This window comes from Rhea pennata, chromosome 11 (genome assembly GCF_028389875.1).
Source record: "Rhea pennata isolate bPtePen1 chromosome 11, bPtePen1.pri, whole genome shotgun sequence".
Taxonomy (NCBI): Eukaryota; Metazoa; Chordata; class Aves; order Rheiformes; family Rheidae; genus Rhea; species Rhea pennata.
Window position 1 is genome coordinate 23,890,512 of NC_084673.1, and position 25,693 is coordinate 23,916,204.

At 43.7% G+C, this 25,693-nt stretch overlaps 1 protein-coding gene across 2 annotated transcripts; it reads right to left on the reverse strand.

Annotated features, from left to right (window-relative positions):
- Window positions 1-5,322: 5,322 nt before the first annotated feature.
- Window positions 5,323-25,670, reverse strand: AIFM1 (apoptosis inducing factor mitochondria associated 1). 2 transcript variants are annotated; one of them, XM_062584905.1, is made up of 17 exons: window positions 25,550-25,670; window positions 22,469-22,596; window positions 20,294-20,387; window positions 19,287-19,316; window positions 18,005-18,117; window positions 17,752-17,882; window positions 16,897-16,987; window positions 16,007-16,091; window positions 15,314-15,390; window positions 14,099-14,207; window positions 13,298-13,405; window positions 12,157-12,245; window positions 11,935-12,075; window positions 11,245-11,387; window positions 8,268-8,392; window positions 6,752-6,948; window positions 5,323-5,558 (listed from the first exon to the last, which is right to left on the reverse strand). In XM_062584905.1, exons 1-17 carry the CDS (start codon window positions 25,638-25,640, stop codon window positions 5,487-5,489), a joined length of 1,824 nt encoding a protein of 607 aa, XP_062440889.1. In that variant the 5' UTR covers window positions 25,641-25,670; the 3' UTR covers window positions 5,323-5,486. The 2 variants fall into 2 exon arrangements, with proteins under 2 accessions (XP_062440889.1, XP_062440888.1); XM_062584904.1 differs by lacking the exon at window positions 22,469-22,596 and adding an exon at window positions 23,581-23,723.
- Between the last annotated feature and the right edge of the window lie 23 nt (window positions 25,671-25,693).

Sequence of the window (25,693 nt, forward strand, 5' to 3'; positions counted from 1 at the left end):
GGGGAAGAAGGAGAAAACAAACAAACACGAAAAGCAAGATAGCGTGCATGACGGGACCACTGTCATGGATGGCTATGTGCTTTTTTTTAAGGAAAGACAGGCCAGGAAGGCGAGGTGGTGGAGTTGCTCTTTATGTGAGAGAGCAAATGGAATGCATCATGCTCTGCCTGGGGGAGCCAGTCGGGAGTTTATGGGTAAAGATCAAAGGGCAGGCCAACATGGGAGACACTGTTGTGGGTGTCTACTACAGGCCACCTGACCAGGAAGAGGAAGTCAATGAGGCCTTCTATAGGCAGCTGGAAGTAACCTCAGGATCACAGGCCCTGGTTCTCATGGGAGACTTCAACCACCCTGACATCTGCTGAAAGACAACACAGCAAGGCACAAACAGCCCAGGAGGGTCCTGCAATGCATTGATGGTAACTTCTTGTCACAAATGGTGAAGGAGCCTACAAGGAAGGGTGTCCTGCTGGCCCTTGTCCTAACCAACAGAGAGGGACTGGTTAGAGATGTGAAGGTTGGGGGCAGCCTTGGCTGCAGTGACCATGAGATTATAGAGAGTCAAGATCCTGCAGGAAAGTAAGGCAATAAGCAGGATCTCAACCTTGGACTTCAGGAGAGTGGACTTTGGCCTCTTCAGAGACCTACTTGGCAGAATCTGATGGGTTAAGGCCCTAGAGGGAAGGGAGGTCCAGGAGAGCTGGCTAATAGTCAAACATCACTTCCTCCAAGATCAAGAGCGGTGCATCCCAAGGAGAAAGAAGTAAGTTCAGCAAAGGGGGCAGGAGACCTGCATGGGTGAGCAAGGAGCTGTTGGCCAAATTCAGACAGAAGAAGAAAATACAGCGAATGTGGAAGAGGGGACAGGCTACTAGGAGGAATTATCGGAATGCAGTCAGAGTATGTAGAGATGCGACAAGGAAGGCTAAGGCCCAGTTGGAATTAAGTCTGGCAAGGGATGTTAAGGACAACAAGAAGGGATTCTTCAAATACGTCAGCAGCAAGAGGAGGACTAGGGAAAATGTGGGCCCACTGCTGAATGGGGTGAGGGCCCTGGTGACAGAGGACACAGAGAAGGCAAAATTACCGAATGCCGCCTTTGCTTCAGTCCTCACTGCTAAGGGAAGCCCTCAAGAACCCCAGAGCCTGGAGACAAGGGAGAAAGTCTGCAGAAAGGAAGACTTTCCTTTGGTTGAGGAGGAGCATGTTAGAGATCATCTGGGCAAACCTGACATCCACAAATCCATGGGCCCTGGTGGGATGCACCCACGGGTACTGAGGGAGCTGGCGGATATTGTTGCCAGTCCACTCTCCATCATCTTTGAAAGGTCTTGGAGAGCTGGAGAGGTGCCTGAGGACTCGAAGAAAGCCTTCAAAAAGGGCAAGAAGGAGGATCCAGGCAACTATAGGCTCATCAGCCTCACCTCCATCCCCGGAAGGGTGATGGAACAACTCATTCTGGATGTCATCTCCAAGCATATGGAAGAAAAGAAGGTGATCAGGAGTAGTCAGCATGGATTCACCAAGGGGAAATCCTGCTTAACCAATCCGATAGCCTTCTAGGATGGAATGACTGGCTGGGTAGATGAAGGGAGAGCAGTGGACGTTGGGGACCTTGACTTCAGCAAGGCTTTTGACACTGGCTCCGATAACATCCTCCTAGGTAAGCTCAGGAAGTGTGGGTTAATGAGTGGACAGTGAGGTGGACTGAGAAGTGGCTGAATGGTAGAGCTCAGAGGGTTGTCATCAGTGGCGTGGAGTCTAGTTGGAGGCTTGTGGCTAGTGGAGTTCCCCAGGGCTCAGTACTGGGTCCCATCCTGTTCAACTTACTCATCAATGAGCTGGATGAGGGGACAGAGGGCCTCCTCAGCAAGTTTGCTGATGATACCAGGCTGGGAGGAGTGGCTGACACACCTGAGGGCTGTGCTGCCATTCAGAGAGACCTGGCCAGGCTGGAGAGTTGGGCAAAGAGGAACCTCCTGAGGTTCAACAAGGGCAAGTGCAGAGTCCTGCACCTAGGGAAAAATAACCCCAGGCACCAGTACAAGCTGGGGGCTGACCTGCTGGAGAGCAGCTCTGCAGAGAAGGACCTGAGAGTGCTGGTGGATGACAACTTGACTATGAGCCAGCAACAGAGGGCTGGAGCACCTGCCCTATGAGGAACGGCTGCGAGAGCTGGGCCTGTTTAGCCTGGGGAAGAGAAGACCAAGGGAGGATCTTATCAATGTGTACAAGTAGCTGAAGGGAGGGTGTCAAGGGGACGGGGACAAACTCTTTTCAGTTGGCCTGTGTGACAGGACAAGAGGCAATGGGCAGAAATTGAAGCACAGGAAGTTCCATCTGTGAGAACGTTGAGATGAACAGTCAGGAAGCCTGGTGGAGAAGGGGCAACCCCAGCCTTATATCCCTGTGCCTTCTTGAACAATATGGCACTGCTGTTTGGGTGTGAAGTCAAACATCTGCAGTCCAGGTAAAGGCTGAGTCACTCTGCAGAAAAGGCCCTAGAGGACAAGCTGAGCAAGACCCTTGCCTGGGCAGCAAGACCAGCCTTGCACTCAGGTAGCAGAAGCACAGCTAGCAGGGTGAGAGAAGGAATTCCTCCGCTTGGCTCAGCATAGGACAGGGTATGTCTAGGCACTGGATCCAGCTAGAGGCTCCCCAAACACAGACAGACAGGGACACTCTGAAACGAGCCCAGCAGAGGCCTCTGAGTTGGTCAGAAGTTGGAGCACAGGATGCATGGGGAGAGGCCATGGATGCTGGGTCTGTTCAGCCCAGAGAGGAGAAGGTGCAGGAGGAACTTACTACTGCCTGGAACTGGAGACCTTTCCCAGAGCTGCCCAGGGACAGGACTAAAACCAATTCCAACTGGAGATTAGGAAAAGTGTTTTCCTCATGGGTGAATCAAGCACTGGAATAGGTGCCCAGAGAGTTTGTACAATCTCCGTCTTTGGAGACAGTCAAACCTTGATGGGCCACAGTCCTGAGCTTGCTTTAACTGGACCTGCTTTGAACAGGGGTTGGCATAGAGACCTCTAGAGGTCCCTTCTCATACAAATTATTTTATGATCTGGAATTAAGAACTATCTCTTCCTCAGCCTCGAGTAGCTGCCTCACTGCTCACATGCAAGCAAGGGACCCACCTCCTCCAGGCTGAGGTATCCTGACTAATCAGCACCTACCTTGTCTTGCAAACTTACCATTACCAGCTAGGTAAGGAGTACCCAAGGTAAATCCTTCCATGTCCACATTCAAGGGGCAATATCATCCTGGGGCAGGAGGAGGACTGGAAACAAGATTAACAGTCCATCTCCAAGGATGGAGACTCCACAACCTCCCTAAGCAACCTGTTCCAGTGTTCAACAACCTTCACAGTGAAGAAGTGGGGAGTTTCTGTTCAGATGGAATTTCCTGTGTTTCAGTTTGTGCCCACTGCCTCTCCTCCTGTCACTGAGCACCACTAAGAGGAGTCTGGCCCCATCCTCTTGACACCCTCACATCAGATATTCATCTGCATTGTTAAGATCCCCCCATCAGTTTCTCAGGCTGAGGAACAGCTCCAGCCAAAGCAGCACCGCATCTTCCCCTTCTCCTGTCCATGCTGGCAGACACCTTCATCCTAGGAGCAGGCATCAGGATGGTGGTGCAGATTCACATTGTGCCCTCCATAATCAACTACTGTGCCCAGCAGCCATAAACAAAACATGTCATTTCTTCGGAATTCAGTCTCAGCTCTCTTTGAGCCCCATCTCCTCAGTGTTTCCTTCCACCTGCTAAATGCTGGAGGTGCAAGGTACTGAGCTGTTCCAATGTCCTGACGGCCCTAGGCACACCAGGCCCTGTCAGCATCCAGAGCTGTCCCACTGCTGCCTGCTCAGGGACTGGCATGATACACAGGTTCAGACTGCAGGCATCTATCACATCTCAGTTTGTGCCAAAGACCCTCTCAAACATCACAAATGAGACACAGTCATTTAGGTAGTTGTAGTTGTTGACAAGTTCCGAACTCCTTTCAAAACTGTCCTCTCATTTGAGAACTCACCACTCCCCTGCTCAGCAGCAGCACAGGCTCTGTCTGTTCCACCTTTCAGGCTTCTCACAGCTATAGGAGGTCCCAAAGGAAGTGATCACAGGCTCATCAGTTAAGAAAGGTGACATACAGCTTTAAGAAGCAAATTAGAAGCTACAAAGCAGAGTACCTGCCCTCAGCTCTGGAGTGCCTCCAGCCCAGAATAAGGATCTGTTCCGCTCCAACAACTAAATGCCAGCTCCATTCCTCTGGAACAAAAACGTCCCACTCCACAACTACCTTTGGCTGGCCAGCAGCAGATGTATATACTTTGCCCACCACCATTAAGTACTAAGACAAGCCCCATCCCCAGGCACTGTTCACTTGCCAGCAGGCTCACTCCTGCACATGCCAGGTGAATGCTTCTGTGCACAGCTGGACTATAGATAAAGCAGTGCAGATACAGCTACCTTTGCAGAATATGCAGCTTCTCAGTTGTTTAAGGAGGAATACTAACAGCAGGCAACAAGTTCTCTCCAGTACACAGAACAGATGGAGCATTCCTCCTAGCAAAGGTAGCAGCAGTAGCCTACAGACCCTCAACAGCATACCCTTCCCCTTGCATGCCAAAGGCATTGACCCGTTTCTGGGTAGATGGTAAAACGCTACCTCTTCCTGACTCCCACTCCACAGTGCAGTGCTGCAGCCTGTCTTTGCCTTCCTTTTACTGTGCGTACAGAGCCGAGAGCTGTGGTGTTAAAAAGAGCACCCAAATTCCCACACGGTACCAGGAATGCTGATAAGATGCTGCTGACAACATTACAGCTCTGGTGCACACACTCTTGGCCCAGCATCACCAACTGGTTCTCCTCATCCATTCCAGCCTGTGCTCTCCGGAGCTGCATTAGTGCATCTCCTCCAGTGCTCTCATAATTTGCTCCCTAATGTCCTGCCTTGCCTCTCCTCACCTTTTCCATCCCTTCTATATTCCATCTTGTACCAATTACCGGGCTGGAGCAGGCACTTGTCCTCAAATGCAAGCATCTCTGGGAGTCACTCTATCATACACTATTTCTACCATTCAGGATATACTTTTTCTACATTAGTAGCACTTGCTGTCAAGAGCACAGCCGTCCATACAACTAGTCAGTGGAACTGCAGCTTACCAGCCTGGAAATGCTGCAAGAAAACAGGCTGCAGCTCTGCAGGCTTCTCCATTGCTGATACAAGGGAAATACTGACAGCACTGCCATCACGCCGCACAGCATGCTGCCCTTTCAAAACAAACACTGCAAGGTGCAGGAAAAAAGGCATTTAAGTTAGAAGAAACTGATTTTATTGGTGCAAACGTTAGAATTCTAGGTGACTGGAAATATTCAAAAGTACTCAGAGCAAGTTCTTCAAGCTGACAGGGTGTACGCAGCCAGCAGCCCTCACTGCCCCATTCACTCCTAGTGCAGTGATCCCATTCTGGAGTTTAGTCTTCATGGATGTTGAACAGCTTAGCTACTTCATTGAGATCAGCATGCTCCTCCCCATCTTTGATAATCTGAAGGAAGGAAAGATGCATTAAACCCTGCACATACTACAAACAGCCTAGACTGTGAGACTTTTTACATGCTCTCCCAACCAATGTGCTCAATTTCTTGTACTCTGAACCCCTACTCATGACAACTCACCAACTTTTGCAGTCTGTAACACGACAATAGTACTTACTGCAGCCAAATTTATAAGGCATTCTTAAATGTACTGGCAACTGGCTATGAGAAACGCTGGAGTTAAATCTTACAGGGACAGCAAAGTTGATTTTGTTTCTGTTTGTCTGGGTTTCCATTTACAGTCAGGGAGAAAAACACCTTAAAGAGTGATTCATCTCAACTCTGAGGCAAAAATAACAGCCACTCTCTTTGCATTGACTTGGAGGAGCCTGCGCAAGCGGCTTGCACAACTGTCTTTTAGACAGCAAGACTCAGTGGTCAAGGACCTCGGTACCGGGCTACTTGATTTAGAGGAAGGGCTGCTAAGAGGAGAAAGGAAACAATCTGTTGTACATGGGGACAGGACAAGTAACAGGCTTAAATTGAAGCATGAAAACTTCAAATTAGATACCAATAGAAACTCCCAGCACTAAGAATAGTTCATCGTGGGATAGATCCCCTAACAGAATTTAAAATCATTCTCATTTTTTAAACTACTACTGAAATTCTCCAAAGATGTTAAAAAAAAAAAAAAAAAGAAGAAGAAGAAAGAAAAAAAGGTATAGCTTATCCTATCTTTGGTGAGGGAGATAGGCCCCTTCCAGCCCTGACTTTTATGACTGTGCATCTAGAATGACATGTATGTCTATGCATATGACTAATTTAGACATTTGTACATTACGCAAAGTAGCACAAAAATAGAACAATTCACTCTGATGCTCAGTCTTGTATGACTCTTGCCTGTGCTTATTACAGGCCAGAAGCTTCAGCTGTGCAAAGGCAAGGTATGAGGCATAAGCCTGATGCAAGTTGTTCTGTGACAACTATGAACAGCCAGAAAAGCACAAGGGCATCTCCCACAATTCACCTGAGACAGGGCTGCCACTGGATGTTGCACAGATCTACTCCAGAGCACCTGCTTTCATTTATTCTCATTTTAAATTGGTGGATTGATTTTTTAACAAGTAAACATGCTCGCGAATCCTTTATCTAAGCAAGCTGAATGCCACAACCCCATCCTTCAGCATATTAGTCCTTTACTGACCTTTCGAGCAATGGGCATCCTGTTGAAGATGTTCCATAACACAATTCCTACCACAACTTTATCCCTGAGGTAGAAAATGACACCTTTGCCATAATCTTCTCCTTCTTTTGGAACTTGAGGCGCTGGTGAAGAGCTTGAAGAAATGGCTACTTCTGAGGCTTCTGCTTCCGTTTCACTTTCTGATCGAATACCTGTCCCTAATGCAGAGATATGAGAGACTTGATTTCAAATACTCAGTGTAGAAGAAAACACCAGCAAAACTATCTGCCTGTGATGGTGGAAGACAGCTAGAAAGCAGATTGTCTACTGCAGTCTGTAAGAGACTGAGGTGTGATTCTGAGCTGACAGCAGCATTACGCAGAATCACAGAACAGTTGACACTGGAAGGGACCTCTGGAGATCATGTAGTCCAACTCTCTTGCTTAAGCAGGGTCATCTAGAACACATTGCCCAGGACCCTGTCTGGAGGGCTTCTGAATAGCTCCCAAGGATAGAGACTCAACACCTCTGTGCCACCTGTTCCAGGGCTCAGTCACCCTCAATAAATAATAATAAAAAAAAAGTGTTTTGTTATGTTCAAATGGAACTTTCTATATTTCAGTTTGTGCCCATTGCTTCTCACCCTGTCACTGGGTACTACTGAAAAGAGTCTGGCCCCATCCTCTTGACACTCTCTCTTTAGATATTAATATGCATTGACAAGATTCCCCCCTCAGTCTTCTCTAGCCTGAACAGGCCCAGTTCTCTCAGCTTTTTCTCATCTGGGAGATGCTCCAGTCCCTTATCATTTTAGCAGCCCTTTGTTGGACTCTCTCCAGTAGCTCGTGGTCACCATGTTATCCACCAGGACTCCCAGGTCCTTCTCTGCAGAGCTGCCTTCCAGCAGGTCAGCCTCCAGCCTGTACTGGGGCATGGGGTTATTTTCTCCCTAGATACAAGACTCTGCATTTCCCTTTATTGAACATCATGATGTTAAGGTAAGGTGAGGTGTCTTGAATGTCTTGAGGGGAGGTGTATTGAATTTAATGAGGCATCCATTGTAAATAAGTTTCTACAACATGATACTGAAAGAATCTTAAAATCAAGTTCACTTCTGATAATGCCCACCTTCCATTTAAGACCAGTGCAAAACACAGAACAGTATACACACACACACATATATGTATATACAAACAAAATAAATACGTTTAGACCTATACAAATGAGTTGGTGCAGAAATCGATCATTTAAGGGGGATAGTATTGCTATGGAGGAAATTATGCTTCACTGGATGAAAAAAAAGAATGTTTATTTTGGTAAGTAAGTCACATGATGCCTGATTGGGGGAATGTCATGTTTAAATCAAGTTTTCACATCAAAAACAAGCTCTGAAGCTTGGTTTAGAAGAGAGAGAAGTACACAGACTGCAGTCTCCTGATGCTCTGCTATGAGACCAAAGTGACTCTGAAGCCACTACCTGTGAAATGCAGAACCCTTCAAGCACACGGACAGCTCACAAGCAGGACTGTATCCCTACCTGATTGCTCTGTTGCAGATTTTGGTGTGTCTTTTGCTGTTGCTTTAGCAAAGACTCCCACTGTAGGCAAACTACTGTCAACAAGGCCAATGGCTTCGTACCCCACGTCAGGACCCAGATCGCTCCTAGGCATGAAGAGAAAAACAAAACAAACAAAAACTCATTCTTGGTGTTAGTTTGATCAATGTAGGGCAATTCCAGCCCAAAATCTTTAATGACAGTGGTATGCAAAGACATGGCACACAGACTAAGTGATAGCACCTCTTCTACATAGATTAGTATGGAAATTTAAATCAAATCATAAGAATGTGTCTTCCTACAGGACAGCTCTAATTGTCTCCAGAGTAGGAATTTTTTTTACATACATATTTATAGATATACAAATAAACACATACATATTTGTATTAATAATAATAGTATACAATGAACCATATGTTATTACTAATAATATATTATTATATGATCATATATATTATTAATATTTTATCCTATAATTAACATTATTAAACACCAAATAGTGTCAGCCTAGTTGCACACCAGAGAGCCTTAGAGATACCAGGCCATGGACAAATGTTCTGGTGAGAGTTGTGCATCCTCTGTGTCTTCCTTTGCAGAAATTTAGTAGACGTGAATTGATCTAAATGTCAGGGAAGTAAAGACTGCTTCCTTCATGTCATGAATTTCTTCACTATCCTTAGGAGACTGCTCAGCTACCAGATGTGGTGTCTCTTCAAAAGCACCTTGTAGTTTATTTTGCAGGTGTACATGGCATGCCTACTCTTGCACTTACTTTGGCAATACAAACCTGGAAAGTAACATGTAGTTACAAATCCGCTCCCTGGAAGTATATATACACTCCAGTCTTTTTGAAACAGCAATTTACTTCAGTGCAAATGATATAAAGCAAGAGTTGGAAGTTGCTTCCAAGTAGGAAATCATTAAAGAACTCCAAATTACATAGCTAACAAAGTACCCCAGAAAAATAATGACAAGATCAGAAATAAAAAAAAGTCTGTATATCTTAACACTACTCTCGTGCCATTTTAATTCCCTGGGTGCACATGGATGATAGTGTCATTAAACAATCACATGCTTTTTCCTGTCTTGACTTACATCTTAGGCAGTGCCATAAGGCACTGAAGCATATATTCAATGTTTCTTCATCACCTCTACTCAAAACATGGTTCCTACCTTACTTATCATAGCCATCCAAATCCTTTACACAAGGAACAGATATCCTCCTGTAATATTTCTGTGCTGACCTATGCACAACACTGCAGATTCACCTAACTAGTAAGCTGATTTTCTCAGTCTGCCACTGGAACAAGGAATAAACATACAGCAAGTCTAATGCCATCAATTTCAGAAGAAACCAGTCAACGAATAAAAACTTAAAATATTTAAGGCCTATTCCTTTGGAGGGTGCTGGGCAGCTTCCAATAACTTCATATATCTTGATATTTCAGAAAGCTACATGCCTGATCTCAAGACTCAAATGTGAGCATTGGGACACAATTAGAAGGTACTCATAAAAATCTGTTATGCTGCTTGATTATACCAAATGAGTTGGAGACAAAGCTAGGGCAGAAGCAAGTATTCCTCCAGGTCCAAATAAAAACATTTTATCAAACTTCTGGCATTGCTCAGCAGACTTTGCAGCCCTGATAATTATTTAACAGGCATTTCAGAGACAGCATTTAAGAATGATTAAAGAAAATTGCACCTGTTCTTCTAGTGGGCCTTGTTGGATATAACCTGGGGTATTTATACAAGTCAGTGCAGCTGTGGTTTAGGGTCCAAGAAATAAATTCAAAGGTGTTCCCAATCATGTTGAGGAAATAGATACATCATACAAAACAGTCTGGCTATCTCTGCATGTACACTGCTATCTTCATGGCCAGAATCCTCAAATACACACTGGGCAGACTGAGATGAATACCAGTAATATGCCAACTAACCAGATTAGGCACCCAGCAGTGAGTAAGTCAGAACTCAGGAGCGATTCTGAACATCCTGAAAAAATGTAAGAAGAGTTGCTGCTACTCGCCAGCTTTTTAGGACAGGAAGAGGAAGTCTCACTCGGTGAGGGCTGGCAAACCTCCAGAGTTAATACCTGTCAACAGAACACGAGACTTAACTCATGGTCCTCCAACTGTCTGCACCTATGTCACGGTCAGAGTAGCTTGAAGAAAAAACACAATTAAGATGGATACTTCTATGTTCTTGTTTTGTGCAGAGGTTTAACAGTGAAGTGACAAACTTTTCTGGACCCACAGTCTGTGCAGTACAGATTGAGTGTTCAGATAAAGGATAGCAAGCCATAAATAACTATTTCTGAGGAGTTCTTTTCAGGAAAAGTAAACACATCTTTCCCCATATTTAAACTGCTGCTATCTTTAAATTTCTGACTCATCTTGAACTAATAGATTTTTTTTAAAGGACTCTGAAAAAGCTGCCTATTTTCTCCACACCCCTCTCTGGGGGGAAAAAAAGTTTTTCTTTTTTTTTTTTTTTTTTTTTTTTTTAACAAACACTCCCAATTGCAGCTCTTCTTTGATAATAAAGCATCAGTTCAGCTAAATAGCAAAGATACAACACGACTGGAAACAAGGGACTGTGCTGCAGATCTTCAAACTATCATAACAAAAAGGTTACTGCCAAATACAACCTGTAAGTTATCCTGCTTTGAGAAAGGGCTGCTCTTAACTGTTGCTTGCTTTGCCAAATATGACAAACTTGGGGAGAAACTAGGATCTGCAGGAAAAGAAAACATTTTCGAGACATCGGGGCAAAGCAGTGAATACTAAAGCTCAAATGTCCTCCTGTTGCCTCAGCTTCTGGGAACAAGAAGCCATGAAGGTATTTGCTGAAGTAGTTTCAGTACACTGAGGAAATAGAAATCTTTACAAGGTGTATATTGTCAAAGCTTCTGCAACTTGGCCAAATAAGAAATACCAAAAGAGGAAATCAGCATTACCAGAACATGGACTGATGCCAGTAGGGCTTTGCAGCTCCTGTCATGTTTTCTCCAGCTAGTCTTCCACTTACAACGGCATGATCGTGGTGCTCCACACGTCTCCTGCCTAGCTTGATATCATAGAAGCAGGCTGCATCCCCAGCCTTAAAGAGAATTGCAGTCAGTGAGGACTAAACATATACACAGAAGGCTGAATTAACACACAAATCATACATGGCACTGTGCAAAAATGAACAGAGTTTTTCCTGAAAACCTTTGCTTTTTCCCCCTGCCCAGGCTATGCAAGTCCCATACTCTCAGCATTTTTCACTGGTCTTCTGAAAACTAAGACACTATCAGATACATTTGTTCCAGAAGGATCAAAGTCTTGATTCCCACTAAAGGAACTCTTATGCAATAGAGCAATCTGTGCTATCTTTAGACTACCCAATTCCTCTTACACGGCATAAATACTCAAAAACATGCACAGTTGTTACCACAGCAACAAACTGTGCTGTGGTGCATGAATGGGCTCCAAGGCTGCTAGCAGGATTTGCACTACAACTGCTCTCATTACTTGCTATTTTTTGCCCCCATTCACCTTATCGACATATATACCAGCCCTCATAATTCCGTGTATTCAGATGTACATCAGCATAACAAGCAGACAGAGAACTCCCGTTTCCGAGAGCGTCTCTCTCAGATACTCACCACCCAGATATTGGAGCGTGCTTGCAGCTCCGCATTCACCCTGAACCCTCCGAAGTCAGAGTCTACCTCGAGCCCAGCAGACTTTGCTAATTCCACATTAGGTTCGAGCCCTACTGCAGCCACAATGTGATCAGTCTCCACCTGTTTGGGAATTCATTATTATTATTTTAACTCTCACAGTGCCCCCAGGAAACTCCACCCACTTCCTGCTTTTACATTTACCTTTCGGCCATCCTTCAGTTTAATCATCAGTCGATTGCCACAGACAGAGACAGACTTCACCACAGCATTAGGCATAACATTAACACCCTCTGGAAACAAAAACAAATATAACTGCTTGCTCAGGGGGAGACAGATTTCAGCTAAAGCAGGCATCTGTGGTACAAATACAGATGCAGACAGAGCAGTAGTCAGGTCAGGAACTATGGGAAAGACCACCTTATCCTTGTTGCCTGTGGCAACAGAGTGCTGAGTGAAGCATAAAGAGAAAGAAACTCAGCTAACAAGTTAGAGAGAGCTATGTAAATGACACACAGCAGTATGTCTCATATCACAATGTGGTCAAATCCCCAAGAATCCCCGAAGACAGGTTCCTCAAGCACTAGGAATGTCCAGTTATCTGTCCTAGCCAAACCCAGCAGACTTACGAGGGAGCCTTCCAGAACCAAAAGAAAACTCACTCTCATCAAATTACTGAGCCCTGCAGCACCAGCTATATTCCCCCTCCCCCTATGCCCACTACACTTACTAATGCACAGGAACGTATTCTGCACTAAATATAGTAAAAGCAAAAAGGTATCTTAGACTTTACCAACTTTATGAGCTGAACACTACAGCAATTGGTCTACAAAGGTCCAAGCACAAGGCATGAGGCTACGTAATCCTCTCAAACTGACTGCTGGCTGGCTGAATTTGGCTATAGGATGAAAAATTTTTTGAAGTTTGAGCAAGTTGGAAGAAGAGGTCAGGCAGAAATTTCAGACAGCTTTGGTTCCGGATTACAGGGGCTGTTAGAGTAGCTTGAGAGCTGTATGGCAGTAGGGATTGTTCTGCACGTGGTCAGCCAGAGGGATAATCTCACGAGCATCACCGTGCACATTTGGCTTGGCTTTCCCAGGGAAACTGCTAAGAAGCCAGAGATTCATGGCTGCTCTGTGCAACCCAAACTGCCCAAGGGCAAGCCTGAACTTCTGCACTCGAGAAATAGATACACACCATCTTGCAAAGAACCCAATTTTGGCTGAGACTCCATAGACAAAATAAGCAAAGCTGTATTTCAAAAGAAATGGCTACAAGACAGCTACTGGCCTAAACACCAGAGCTCTGCCACTCGCAGAGAAAGAGGACTGAAGAGCAGCTTCACCTCTTCTGACTTTCTCTGTGGTCCAGTTACTCAGATACTCAGGCAAGACCTTGCCCATATTGCCATTCTCCGGAAATAGTTGAATCACCTCCAGGCCTCTGGTTCGTGCTGAAAGGGAAGCAAAGAACAGGCTTCTTACATCATGGATAAAGAGCAGCAGCACAGATTTCAAAACACATGCAGATATTTTAGCTTACTTTAGACAAGGAGCTTGATTTTTTTTCCCCAAAACTGGGAGATCTAGCTCCTAGATTTTATAAAGCAGTCACAAAGTGATTAGCAACTGTATCACATATGCCTGCAAACTCTAGGGTAACACATAGTAGACTTGTATATAAAATGATCAGCATTTTGGAGAGAACTTCTCTTTTTGGAAATCTGCAGAAATTACCAGAGAACTATTCAAAAAGCTGTATGCACTTGAGAATAAATTTCCAATTGTTCACAACCTCTTTGAAATACTAATTTCAGGGTGGCTTTAGTATTGACAGAGCAAATACAACTTTCTCTACAGGGCGGAATGACTTTGCAACATGCACTGGCCTGCAGAGCTTCCAGAAAGCCCAACTTACAAAGACCTCTGGAGTCAGGTGCTGCTTGACAGCTAATCAGAGAGAAAATAGAAATCCAGGTCAGGCCACATAGCCAACAAAAGGCATGTGCAAACCACAAATCTATGCAAAAACTCAGCAGCTGGGGAATGAAAAGGAAGTTTGTAATGTCAAGCTGCTCACATTCGATGTCTATCGCTTCTGTCAAGGTGCCAGGCTGAAGGTAAGCTGCCTGTGGGACCACACTTACCTTTTCTTCCCAGAGCACAGGCCAGCTCACTGCCAAGAAAACCACCACCAATAATTGTGATGGACTTGACCTCTCTTGAAATTTTCTCCAGATTTTTGAAGTCCTCAATCTGAAAGAAGATTTATTCCTTTTTCAGATATACTCGGACAACAATGGCAGCAGAAAATGTATTTCTCCATTTTTTTTTCCTTGAAACAGGAGCAACACTCCCCTCAACTCAAAAAGGGAAATGAGTTTCTCCTTCCTCCTGTTCTTCCTCTGGCTTCCTAGTTTCTGTGCAAGCTTCTTTACTTTCATTATTCAATTACTGTCTGAAGATGCAGACTTGCTTTGTCTTTTTGAACTAGGAAGATTCCAGGCTATCTCAGATTCCTGCATTCTCCCCTAACTGTCAAAAGCAAATTACAATGAAGTTACTAGACACAAATGTATTCAGTTTCACCAATAAAGTTGCATGTCCATTCTAAACTCCAGCATTTCAAGACTGAGATTGTCAACAGAAAGCCTCTCCACAGTGAAAACCAAAAGTCCACTGACTAACTTCCCTGCCTTTCATTTATTTTCATCCAAGGCACAGGATGAAGGTGAAGAAATGACCATGAAGAAGACAAGGATATTAGTTCATCAGAAAAATACCTAAGCTAATCCAAGAGCTAACATGCACACTCAGTTTCACACTCAGGTAAAATTTCAGAGAATGAGCGCAATCTCTGTCCTGTCTCAGACTAAAGTCCAACCTCTTGCCTGTGCACTGTTGAACTGCAGCATACACTTATTCAGGAGTGGTGCCAAGCTAGTGTACTAAGTTAGCTTCCAGTGTCTGCTCATGGACCTGAAGGCACACTCCAGTTATAGTCCAAAAACACTTGTGGTCTTGGAAGAAGCTGGCAGAGCTTATGTTTTGCTTGCTTTTAAAAGGTTTGGAAGATGTAATAAAGCCATAGGGAAAGAAGGGAAACTAAAAATCAGACACTATTGCAGCTTTCAGCGCTGAGGCAATGGGAAAAGTGGTGTTCCACACTCCACTCTACCTTGTTCACCTGCCTAGAGGAAAGGAATAAATAGGAAGTGCACTCCTGCTTATTAGCCGAAGGAAGCTGCTGCCAAGGCAGTGCTATCCTGGACTCAAAGCAGAAGAACTAATGAGTTGAAAATTGTAATAGTGTTATTGATTTCTTCAAGTTCACACCAGGACTAGCAGCACCTAGAGATTACCTTGCGGAACAGTGTCAACCTCTGTTGTACATCTTTTCCTGCTCTTTCAATTGCGGGTAGATTCCTTGGGGAACCACCTGAGGATAGGAAGAGAGAGATTAAGGATACCACTGGCAATGTCCCTGGCTATCCAGACAATGCAGGAGCTATCTTACATCTGGACTGTGCTTGTCCAACTGTTAAAATCTGCTCTATCACCTGTTTTCTCAGTGTTTTTTTCATTAAAGACTTTCTGTGACTTTCAGTGGGTGATTCAGCAAGTCACTGCAGGGCACAAAATCTAATGTTATACCTTGCTCCACTGATTGGAGACACTAAGTTCCCATTTAAGTGCAGTTAGCTGTGGCACCACTCGGGCTACGTGCTGCAGTAGTGTTCTACCCAGGCAAGATCTGGTTCTTGTCCTTGCCACTTCTATAACCAGAATCTCAAGACGCTGGGCTCTACAGAAGTTCCTTTATCTAGCTGATGGGGAAATCCCTGTGGGTTTTCACAGAGCAAAACTCTGAAAGTCCCAGAGAATCAGGTGAGGCAGGTGAAACACCCAACTAGCACATTTGTCTGTGTGACTGTCCTTCACATGACTGCTCTGCAAAAAGTTTGATATATATTGCAGAAGTTGCTTCATCAGGTAAATGCCACTAAAAATCAAAGGCATGCCACAAGACAAAGAACAAATAGCTGAAAACTTACCGGTGGCAATTAGACATTTGTCATAGGATATCTGGGTACCATCACTGAGTTTCACTACATTGCCTCTAACGTCCATGTGCACAACCTGCAAAATAAAATAAGCAGGAGAGCTCACACTGTAGGTTCTGTAGGCCACTTCAGTTAAACTGCACAAATTATTGAGCAGAAAAGCAAACTTAGAAGCAACGTTTCCCCACCTTTAAGTTATCGTGAGGCTATTTTTCGGGGGGAGGGGGAAGAAGGGGAGAAGAAGGGTGGAATGTGGATGGGAAGCAAGGAGAGGGAAAAATCTGGTAGTAGAAATTCAGTCAACTTCTCTTGGCAGCAATCATAGATCATGTTGATCTTTCCAGAATCTGAGTCTAAGGAATGAGCTCAGACATCTAATGAAGTAAGAAGACTCACTGAAATCTTATTTTAGCAATATTTAGAATACTGAAGAAGAAAACATATTAGAAGCCTCAGCATAAACTCTTTTTCACCTTCCTGATGCTTCTGCACAATGCTCTTGCTCATGTTAGAATCCACTACACAGAGTATATAGGACTCTCTTCACCTTAATCTCTGAATGATACATAGCCTAGCTCTCATTTATCTCACCCTTTCTCCTCGGCTGTACATATGGGTATGTCCCACACCCAAACTTTAATCTTATCGTTCCTTCTTCTTCACCTTCCCTCCAACCACTGCTATTCCTGCAGCTTCTCCTACTTCCAAACTTTACCCATGCCTGCTTCTGCTATGCTTCAAACACTTTGGGCAAACATTTTCATATTCTCCTCCTCAGCCAACCTTGTCATATCTTCTACAGGTGCTTAGTTTCAGCATAGATTATAGGCTCTACTTGAAGAACTATATGATCCCAGAACAACAACTAGTACTGTACCTACCTTCTTGCCACACAGAACTGCTACTCCACCATTTTCTACAAAAGGAAGGTCATGAGCAGGCACATAGAATGATGGAGGCTGGAAATATATACTGGAAGAGGTAAAAAAAAAATCTATTATCAAATGAGTTCTACTTTCTCTGTGATATTAGCCATTCAGCAATTATCACTCTTCCCCCCTGCCCCTTTTAAAAACACCATTAGGGTCTTCACACTGTTCAAGGGTTAAGATCAGTAATGCTTTATTGTAAAAGTCACAGGAATCCAAACAAAGACCTTGGAGCTCTCTTCTAAAATGTGAGGCTGTATCCCCACCTTTACTATTAAGGTATTTCACAGGATTTCAGCCAGTGATGGGGTATGTTTAAGGGAATTACAGCTAGATTAAAGGTGTATTTAGTACTAAGCTAACTTGCATGTGTAAAGTAACCCTTGTCTTGATAGTGAGCAATGCCACATGTTTCAATATGCTGTTTATTGTTGAAATTACATGTTTGTAACATCTTGGGATGGTAAGCTAACATCTCCGGGAAGCCACACTCCATGCTGGAGTCCAAGATATGCTCTAGCTTAGACTGTTGTTTCAGGACAAAACACAACACCCAGAAGTCCTGCATACAGCACGCAATGCTCTGTACCTTGTAGCTAGGCTAATCAAAGAAGGAACAGACACAGGCAAACCCCATGGCTCTCTTTATAGGAAAGGAACATAGAAATCTGCTCCGTAACCTACCCGCACAGCGCCTTTGGGTCCTTAAGACCCTTACCAGTGGCTCTCACAAGAAAGTTTGGTAAACCTAAACTTTTTTTCACTAAACACTCTCCCTTCTCCTTGGGACCGACAAGTGACACATACCTTCTCTCTTTGCCATTCCATTGTTTGAATCGCAGCGTTTCTGTCACATTTGGATCATCTGAAAACCACAGTTCTTTGGAAAGGGGTGGACGCATGTAGGGCAGGGCAGGATCTTCAGACACAATCAGCACCTTTGATCATGAAACACGTCAGCTGCTCCAATGCCAGGCAAACATCAAAACACACCACAAAGCCTCTGAAGCAAGCACGGTATTCAGCCATCCACACAGCTCTAGAACAGGGTCTCTCTTACCCGGGCACCAGGGTCACGAGCCCGAATGGATCGGGCAGCAGCAAAAGCAGCAGTTCCTCCACCAATTAGCAGGAAAGGAACGTGAGATGGGACCTCAGGGCGAGCTCCTGGATCTGCAGGTGACAGATTGGACAGTTTACTGCAAATACAGCAGGAAAAACTGCCCAACCACAAAGAACAGAGTATGTCATCAGCTGCCTTTCACATACAGACTTTGGCAGGCTGCCCTTCAAATACCTTCTCTTCCCCTTTCCTTCCACCTCAAAACATATTTTTTGAGAACCATGCTGCTTCTTAACTCTGAGCTAGCTCCCCAGGTAAGCCAGAGTCAAACCATCAGATTTCCAGAAATGATTTATTTAAAAGTTAGAGCTGCACAAACAAACCTAACAGCAACTGCAGAACTTTGGAATATCCAGTAGCACAGCTTCCATAATGTGGCTTTTGCTCATCTATTACAGATCCTCTTCTCTATGGTTTAAGAAAGGAGGAATCAAAATTTTCTACATAACAAGCCTGAAACACAACTGTCAAGACAGTCTGTTAACAGGTTTCAAGTCTTATTATTTCTCTGTGAACAGGTGCTACTTTTCTAGCAGACTTTCCAAAGCTTTATTTTATAAGTCAACCTACTTATGTTCCTTGTATTTACACAGCTGGATGAAGTGGTTGTAAAGTCAAAGACCCACAGAGCTCATATCTGGTATTCAACGTGCCAGAAGCTTTAGGTAAGATCAGGACATTCTCTAGACAGCATATTCAGAGAGGCAAAAATACGTTTGGCCTCTACCGTGGCCAAACAATGCATTAGAGATTTAACATTCAGGTTTTACAGTGACAATTTGTTGAGTTAGTAAGAGTGACACATCCAAAAGATTATTTGAAACACCAGCAGAAAAGACCTTACAGAGTTCTACATGACCTGGGTGTCATTCAGGTTGGAGAAAAACAACAAAATCATTTGGAAAATATGAGCTGCCGAATTTTGACCTAGTTCAAGTTCTTCTTTACATCTGAGGACATGAATCAACTACGAGCAAGACCAAAACTCTGCACAGGCCATTCAGTGAACAGTCTATATGAAAGTAAAGCTTTTAAAACCACTCCAGCACTCCCAAGGTATATTTTTCTTTAATTATACTCCAAGAGACCAACTTCTGAGTTCCTACCAGAATGTATTTCCTTCCACATGCAGGTCCTGTTTCTAAGCAACATGCAGCTAAATTGAATCTAGGAATAAAACAGTCAGTTAAATATTACCATCAAGATCATTTCACCTCACCTGCTGTGCCTTGAGAGGTAGGTTCTGCATCTGAAACAGAAAAGACAGTAGCTGAATTTGGCAAAGCACAAGCTAACAAGGATACGCTTAGGAAACTACAGTTTCAAGGCTGACTCAAGGAAACCATAGGATTAATGGGTTCTCCACAATAAAGGGGGGAAAACCTCCAGAAACATAGACTTACCAAGACCCCTGCTTCAACATTTAACCTTCAGCTCTCTCTCTTCCAACCTCAATCTCAGTATAAATGTTTTATCCCCTCCTCCAAGCCAAAGCAGTTAGTCTTCTGTCCTGTCTCCAGGATATTCTTTCTGTTGGTTCCGTAAGACAGTGACATAATACACCCTTTCCTGTCTTTCATGACCCAAAACCACTCTATTATTATGAAATATAATCCTTTGGCCCAATTGTCCAGACACTCCAGCTTGGGATCTCATGCATTATGAGACATTCAGTGGACACCCTGTGGGCCACATATAGCATGCAAAGCACCATCAAGAGCTGCACTAATTGTCCCAGTTCCTCTCTCTACACATGGCACAAGTATGATATCCCTTGCTTGCTCATCTCATTCATAAGACTGGCAAGTGGGACAGTACAGAGGATTTTGCACTGGTAGATCATGCTATCCCCTTGTAATCACAGTGTCTTTGCCAGATTGGGTAAGAGCTAATGCCCGAAGCAGGGCTAACCCTTTTCTCTTCTCCTTTTAGCGCAGGAGGCTTAATCTGTGGAAAGAAACCTCAAGAGACCACCTCCATTATCATTATAACCATCTGTAAAATAGGGTTTTGTTTTAGGTCAGAGAAAGCTAGCACTATCTTCTATTCTGGGAGGACATGGGAATTCACATACAACAGAACACACTGAGAAGCAAAAATGCTCTGAAGGCACAGCTTATGCTGATTGTGTTTTCACACATACATTGTTCAGTTTGTTTCACAGGTCCCAAGTTAGCAACTTATGAAAAAAAGACCCAAACCAAAAACTAGCAGGCTAGGACTAACCAGAAGGAACTGATTCACTTTCTTCAGATCGTGCAGTTATTGTTGCAACACGGCTAGTGAATCGCTCTTTGTTTTCTTTCAGTGTTTTGTATACCTGGAAACAAAAAAGGAGATATTTACTTCCTATGCATTACAGCATCAAGGCAGCATTCTGCTTCTACCCTCTGATAGGCTTTTGTCTAACCTGCTTGCTCAGAAAAGCCATTTGCTTTCAATTAAAGTAAGCAGATCAAAATACATCTCACTGAAAAAAGTGCCCATAAAGGTAGGTATACACAGCAACAAGAGGAACATACTAAGACATGGATTCAGTTGTCTGGTTGCTTTCTGTAAGCTAATAATAAAGCTTTCTGCAGATGTTTGGTCTTTGGGCTGGAGACCTGTTTCAAGAGGAACCACATGCAACAAAGGAAATGTAATCAAACTTCAAGGCTCTCTGCAAGGTTAGGCCATGGCAAATGGCATGACACCAGGCTGCAGAAGAGGAAAGCAAATTCAAGGCAAAAAGCAACTCCCAGCTTCAGAAGCTTAGAGTAGCTGAACAGAACAAGTAAACAACCTCACTAGCTTGCTTTAGGCTAGATCTTACATGAATGATGTTAGCAGTGGTAAAATCACTAACATTAGCAGTGCTTTTAGGAAACAGAAGAGTGGCTGTTCTAAGTAATAGCCTTCGACTGGAAGTGATTCCAGTGTCTAAGTGGTCACTTTTTTTTCTTTATTTTTGTTAATGTCAGCCTAGAATATAAGCTTAAGTTGCCTGTTCTAGAAATACAATTTAGAGGGACATATAAGAAGGGGACATCTTTTACATCAACATGTTAACTTCCAAGAAAAAATCATAACGTAGAGAAGCAAAAGATAATGAAACAGCAGGTCACAAGAAGATACTTCCCCCCTCAGTCAATACAGGGAAAGCAGCAAATTTTTAAGGCAACACTTAGCTGATAATCCAAATCTTATATGTGCTACATTTCTGATCAAGGCCATGAAAGTTAAAAGGAAAAAAAACTATCAAGACAGTCTGAAATACAACTGTCTACCCAATTGCTGCATTTTGAATTGTGAAATAGTATTATAACTGGAATGTCTCTAGCATGAAATAAAAGCCTTTTAAATTTAAAGGCAAGACAAGTATTACTGCACCTGACACTAAACCGTTTATTGTTAGTTAATAGCGTTATGACATCCAAACTCTGTTTGAACAGAAGTTAATTCTTTTAAGGATTTGATATCTCTTTTACTCCCTAAGACATCTCAAATTTTACTGATCTCCAAGATTAGGTGTTTCATAACTTCAAAAATAGGACAAAGTCTCAGATGAGAACTGAGGAACTTAATGCAGGGCATGAAGAAGAGCAGAGGCAGACAAAAGCATATCCAGGGAATTGCAGAAACATTAAAAGCACCAGAAATTGAGAACTCACCAGTGTTGAGAAGAATTAAGACAAAATATTTTTAAATGCTTATGCTTTATGCTTAAACATATTAAGCTCAAAATTAATAAAACTACTTCTGCTTTTGCAAGAAGCAGGACCATAAAGTTTTTAAAGCAAGTCTGAAGGGCAGCATACAGCAACTTAAACCCAATCACTTAGGAAAAAATGGATACTATATACATGCAAAATGCCAGATCAAGCCTTCAGGATAATTTTTTCCAAAGGGACAATGCCAAGTTCTTTCTAATAATAAAAGATCTATGTACTTCGCTAGATAACAGAGTGCTGTTTCAATGTTTTTCTCTGAAGAGATCCCAAATGCAGATATGTAGGTTTTCTTTTCTCTAGTATATTTAAATTTAGTTGATTATTTCCTTTCTTGCATGCCAAGATTACTGATGTCAGAACAGACATGCTAAGTAGTTTGTGCTTCTCTGCTTGTTAGAAAACAAAGATGGCCAGTCCTGCACAAATGTTAGGGTTTGTTTCTGTTTTAGATAAAGTGAATGTATAAAAGTTAATTCTAAAGGAATTTTTCCTGTTGAGAACTAGACTGTTTAGGAAAATCAAATCTGCAAACTTAAATGATTTGACTATGTCCCTTTAAATTAAGTATCTGAGGCCATGGAGCACGGACAGTTTAGTTAGAGTAGATGGCTAATTTGGTATTACATACATGAAGGTACCCTCTACCCAATCACATAATAAAATAAGCACATTTATTTAAGCATCTTACATAAGCTCCTGCCCCAGTGACTGTTCCTCCTACAATTAAGTAGAACAGTAGATTGTTGCCAGCTTTTCCAGTAACACCTGAAGACGTTAGTGATCTAGAAGGGTATCTTAGATGGTGACACTGCAGAACTGTAGGTAAAGACAGGCAATGAGAGAGAAGAGAGGGAAAGAGTACTGAATATTATCAAGGACACACAATTAAACAGATCTTGGGAAAAAGCAGAGTGCATTTTCAGTTACCTTGTTTGTCAAACACCAAACAAACAAACAAAAAAACCTACCAGTGCCACACATAGAAGCAAATATAGTTCTGCTTTAAGACTCAAACTATGAAGGCCTCTTACTATTTAAGCCATCTCTTGTATTCACAATAAAAGGTCTGGCTCAGATGTGGCATTTGCTTTCCCGTGTGGAGCAGAGGAAGGAGGTGAGAACATGAATTCTCTCAAAAGATCTAATTTCTTAAGTAATGTTTTCATTATAACTAATAATGAAGATTTTGCTTTATACTGAGCCTTTCAGCAGCCAAGAACTGAGATTAAAAATGACCTTTCAGCCACATGTTCATGGTTTCTGTCCCTCTCTTTAGAAGTTTTTCCATGGCCTTCTTGCCAGCTGTACAATCCTACAGATTTCAACGGATATCCACAACATTAAAAGTGTGGTTCCACTTTCCAAGGAAGCTCTTCACACTGGGAAATCTCCTCCTGAATGACAGAATAACGCTTCCTCCTCTTTCAAGTCTGTAAATAATTTAAAAACATTTTCTTGACTAGTCTGCCTAGATCTATAGCTGCTTTGGTATCAAAAGCATGAACCATCAAACTTGTCCTGAACTATATGCTACTACCACATATGAGACAGCTGTGGTTAGTCATAGTATGTAAAAAAGAGCATCTTTATAGTAAAAAGCTAAAAGGTAACTGAAATTACAGTAGAAAGCGATTGTAAGAAGTTAATTTCCAGCCAGGCTCAGTTAGCTCTGCCTGAAGTTTTCCAAAGCAAGGAATAGCTACAGATGTAAAAAGCCAAGTAAAATTAGCTGAAATACGGCAATTGCTTAACAGGAGAGATATATTGCAGCTTCTTTCCATGAACTACCTTTCTACTTACATATGCACCCGCTCCCAATGTTGATAAGCCCACAATAAGGACAAAAACAGAACTATCGCCTTTGCCCCCAGGCACACCAGAGCTAGCCATTTGTCTGCTCATCTGTAGTTTTATGTGGACATTCCAGCGCTGCAACAAGTTGCCTAAGGAATATAATTTATTAGACAAAACAAAAAAAGACTGTCAATACAAAGTTATGTTTTAAAATCTAGAGATCATGTCATTCATAAGGCTAAAGGTAAATAAGCTACTTGACTGAAAAGTCTGATAGCACATCTCAGCAATTCACATCTGAGTGAATTATTCTGTGCCAAAACAAATGGCTTCAGGTCACATACTTGTGCCATACTGTTGTAGATATCAAAAATACATGCAAGGTCAAAAAGTAATTAAATAGGAACATCTACTAAAATGCTATAAAGACTGTACTGCCAGCTGAGGAAGTTGTCACTCTCCCAGTGATGCAGATCACTGAGACAGCATATCTGAGATGTATGCATACTGTGCACTTGCTGTGCTAATATCCCTCTCCAGGCCTCTTCTGTCAGAGGCAGGTATCAGTCTAGATGCACTTTGCTCCAAAGTATATAAGCAGAGGTTACATAATCATGTTAGGGTAAATAGTAGGTATGGTTATACCAGCAAAAAAGTCCTTTTGCCAACATAGCTTGTTCCAATGAGGTACCAAGATAAACCACCAAATGAAAGAGGCCTTTGTCAATAGAAGAGGCATCCCAAATGAAAAGGAGCAAGAGTTGCCTGTTCAGATGAAGACAACTGCCAGTAAACTGCTGGTAAACTTCTTAAGTAAAGCAGTTATCACATAGAGCACATCAACTCAAATAGCTGTGCAACATTTTATTTTACTATGGTTTCATCACACAGTCCAGCCTATCTGAAATAAGAATCTAAATATAGTAATGCAATGACTACTCTGAACATTGTGTTTACAACACAAGTGGCCAGCTGAGGCTCGCCAAAGTGGTTGGACTGTTCTGCATAACACGTTCCCATCTCATACACAGAGCAACTTATGCTGCCTCAGTACTCGACTGACATGCAAACTGCTATACCCAAGTAAACTCTTTGCCTGCCTAAATACATGTATTTGTGAGTTCAAGCCACAGACAATTACAAACACCCAAATACACCAAATAATTCCATCTCAAGTCATGATTTCCCAAGAGCTTAGCATCTGCACCTCTGCCACCCTCTTAGCACACTCCAGCACACTGCTAGCACAATAGGTCCAGCTAAGAAGTCCTAACGTCATGTTATTTTTTATCCACATAGCTTCCGTGATGTGGTTTCACCGTCAGAATTGTTCCTGTGAAAGCACCCCATAATTCAGCAGTGCCAAGTGTCATTGAAACTTTGGTCTAGAGCTAAGATGCCCTAAACAAGTAGCTATTTTGGAAAATTACAACTGTAGGCCCAAACTTGTTAAACTGCACAAGGAACTACTGCTTGCTGCGGTTTTCACCTATATATATATATATATACACACACACATATATATAAAGAAAGTAGGTAAAAGCGCCAGAAGCTTGCAGCAGGGGCCGGGTCTGCACGGGGAGCCTGGATCCCCAAGGGCCCAGACCAGGCGCTGCGGTACTGGAGGCTGGCGCGCCTAAAGCTGCCCACGGTCCAAGCTGCCTGCGGCAGCTGCCCAAGAGAAACCGCCTCTTCCCGGTGAGGCCGCTGAGCCCCGAGAGGAACCGGGGCCTGCCAACCCCCGCCGGGCCCAGCACAGTCGCGGAAGGCCGCGGACCCGGCAAGCCGCCTGTTTTTGTGTGTGCCTGTGTGGGCCCGGCCCGGCCCGGCCTGACCCGGCCGCCCGCCGGCCGCCTATCACGGCTGTCCTAGCCCGCCGCCCGCAGCGCGCCCGGGCCCGCGGCGCCAGCCGGGCCCCACTGCCGCCGCCGCGACGCGGGCCTCTGGCGGGCGGGAGAGGCCAGCTGCAACCCACCTGCGGCGGTGCGGCCCCGCGGCGCAGGGCTAAGCGGGCGCAGCGCGCGCGCCAGGCTCCCGCCGGCCGCCGCCACGCCACAACGGAACATGTCGCCGCTCGCCCCGCGCCGACCCGGCCCGGCCCGCCCGGCTCGCCCCCGCT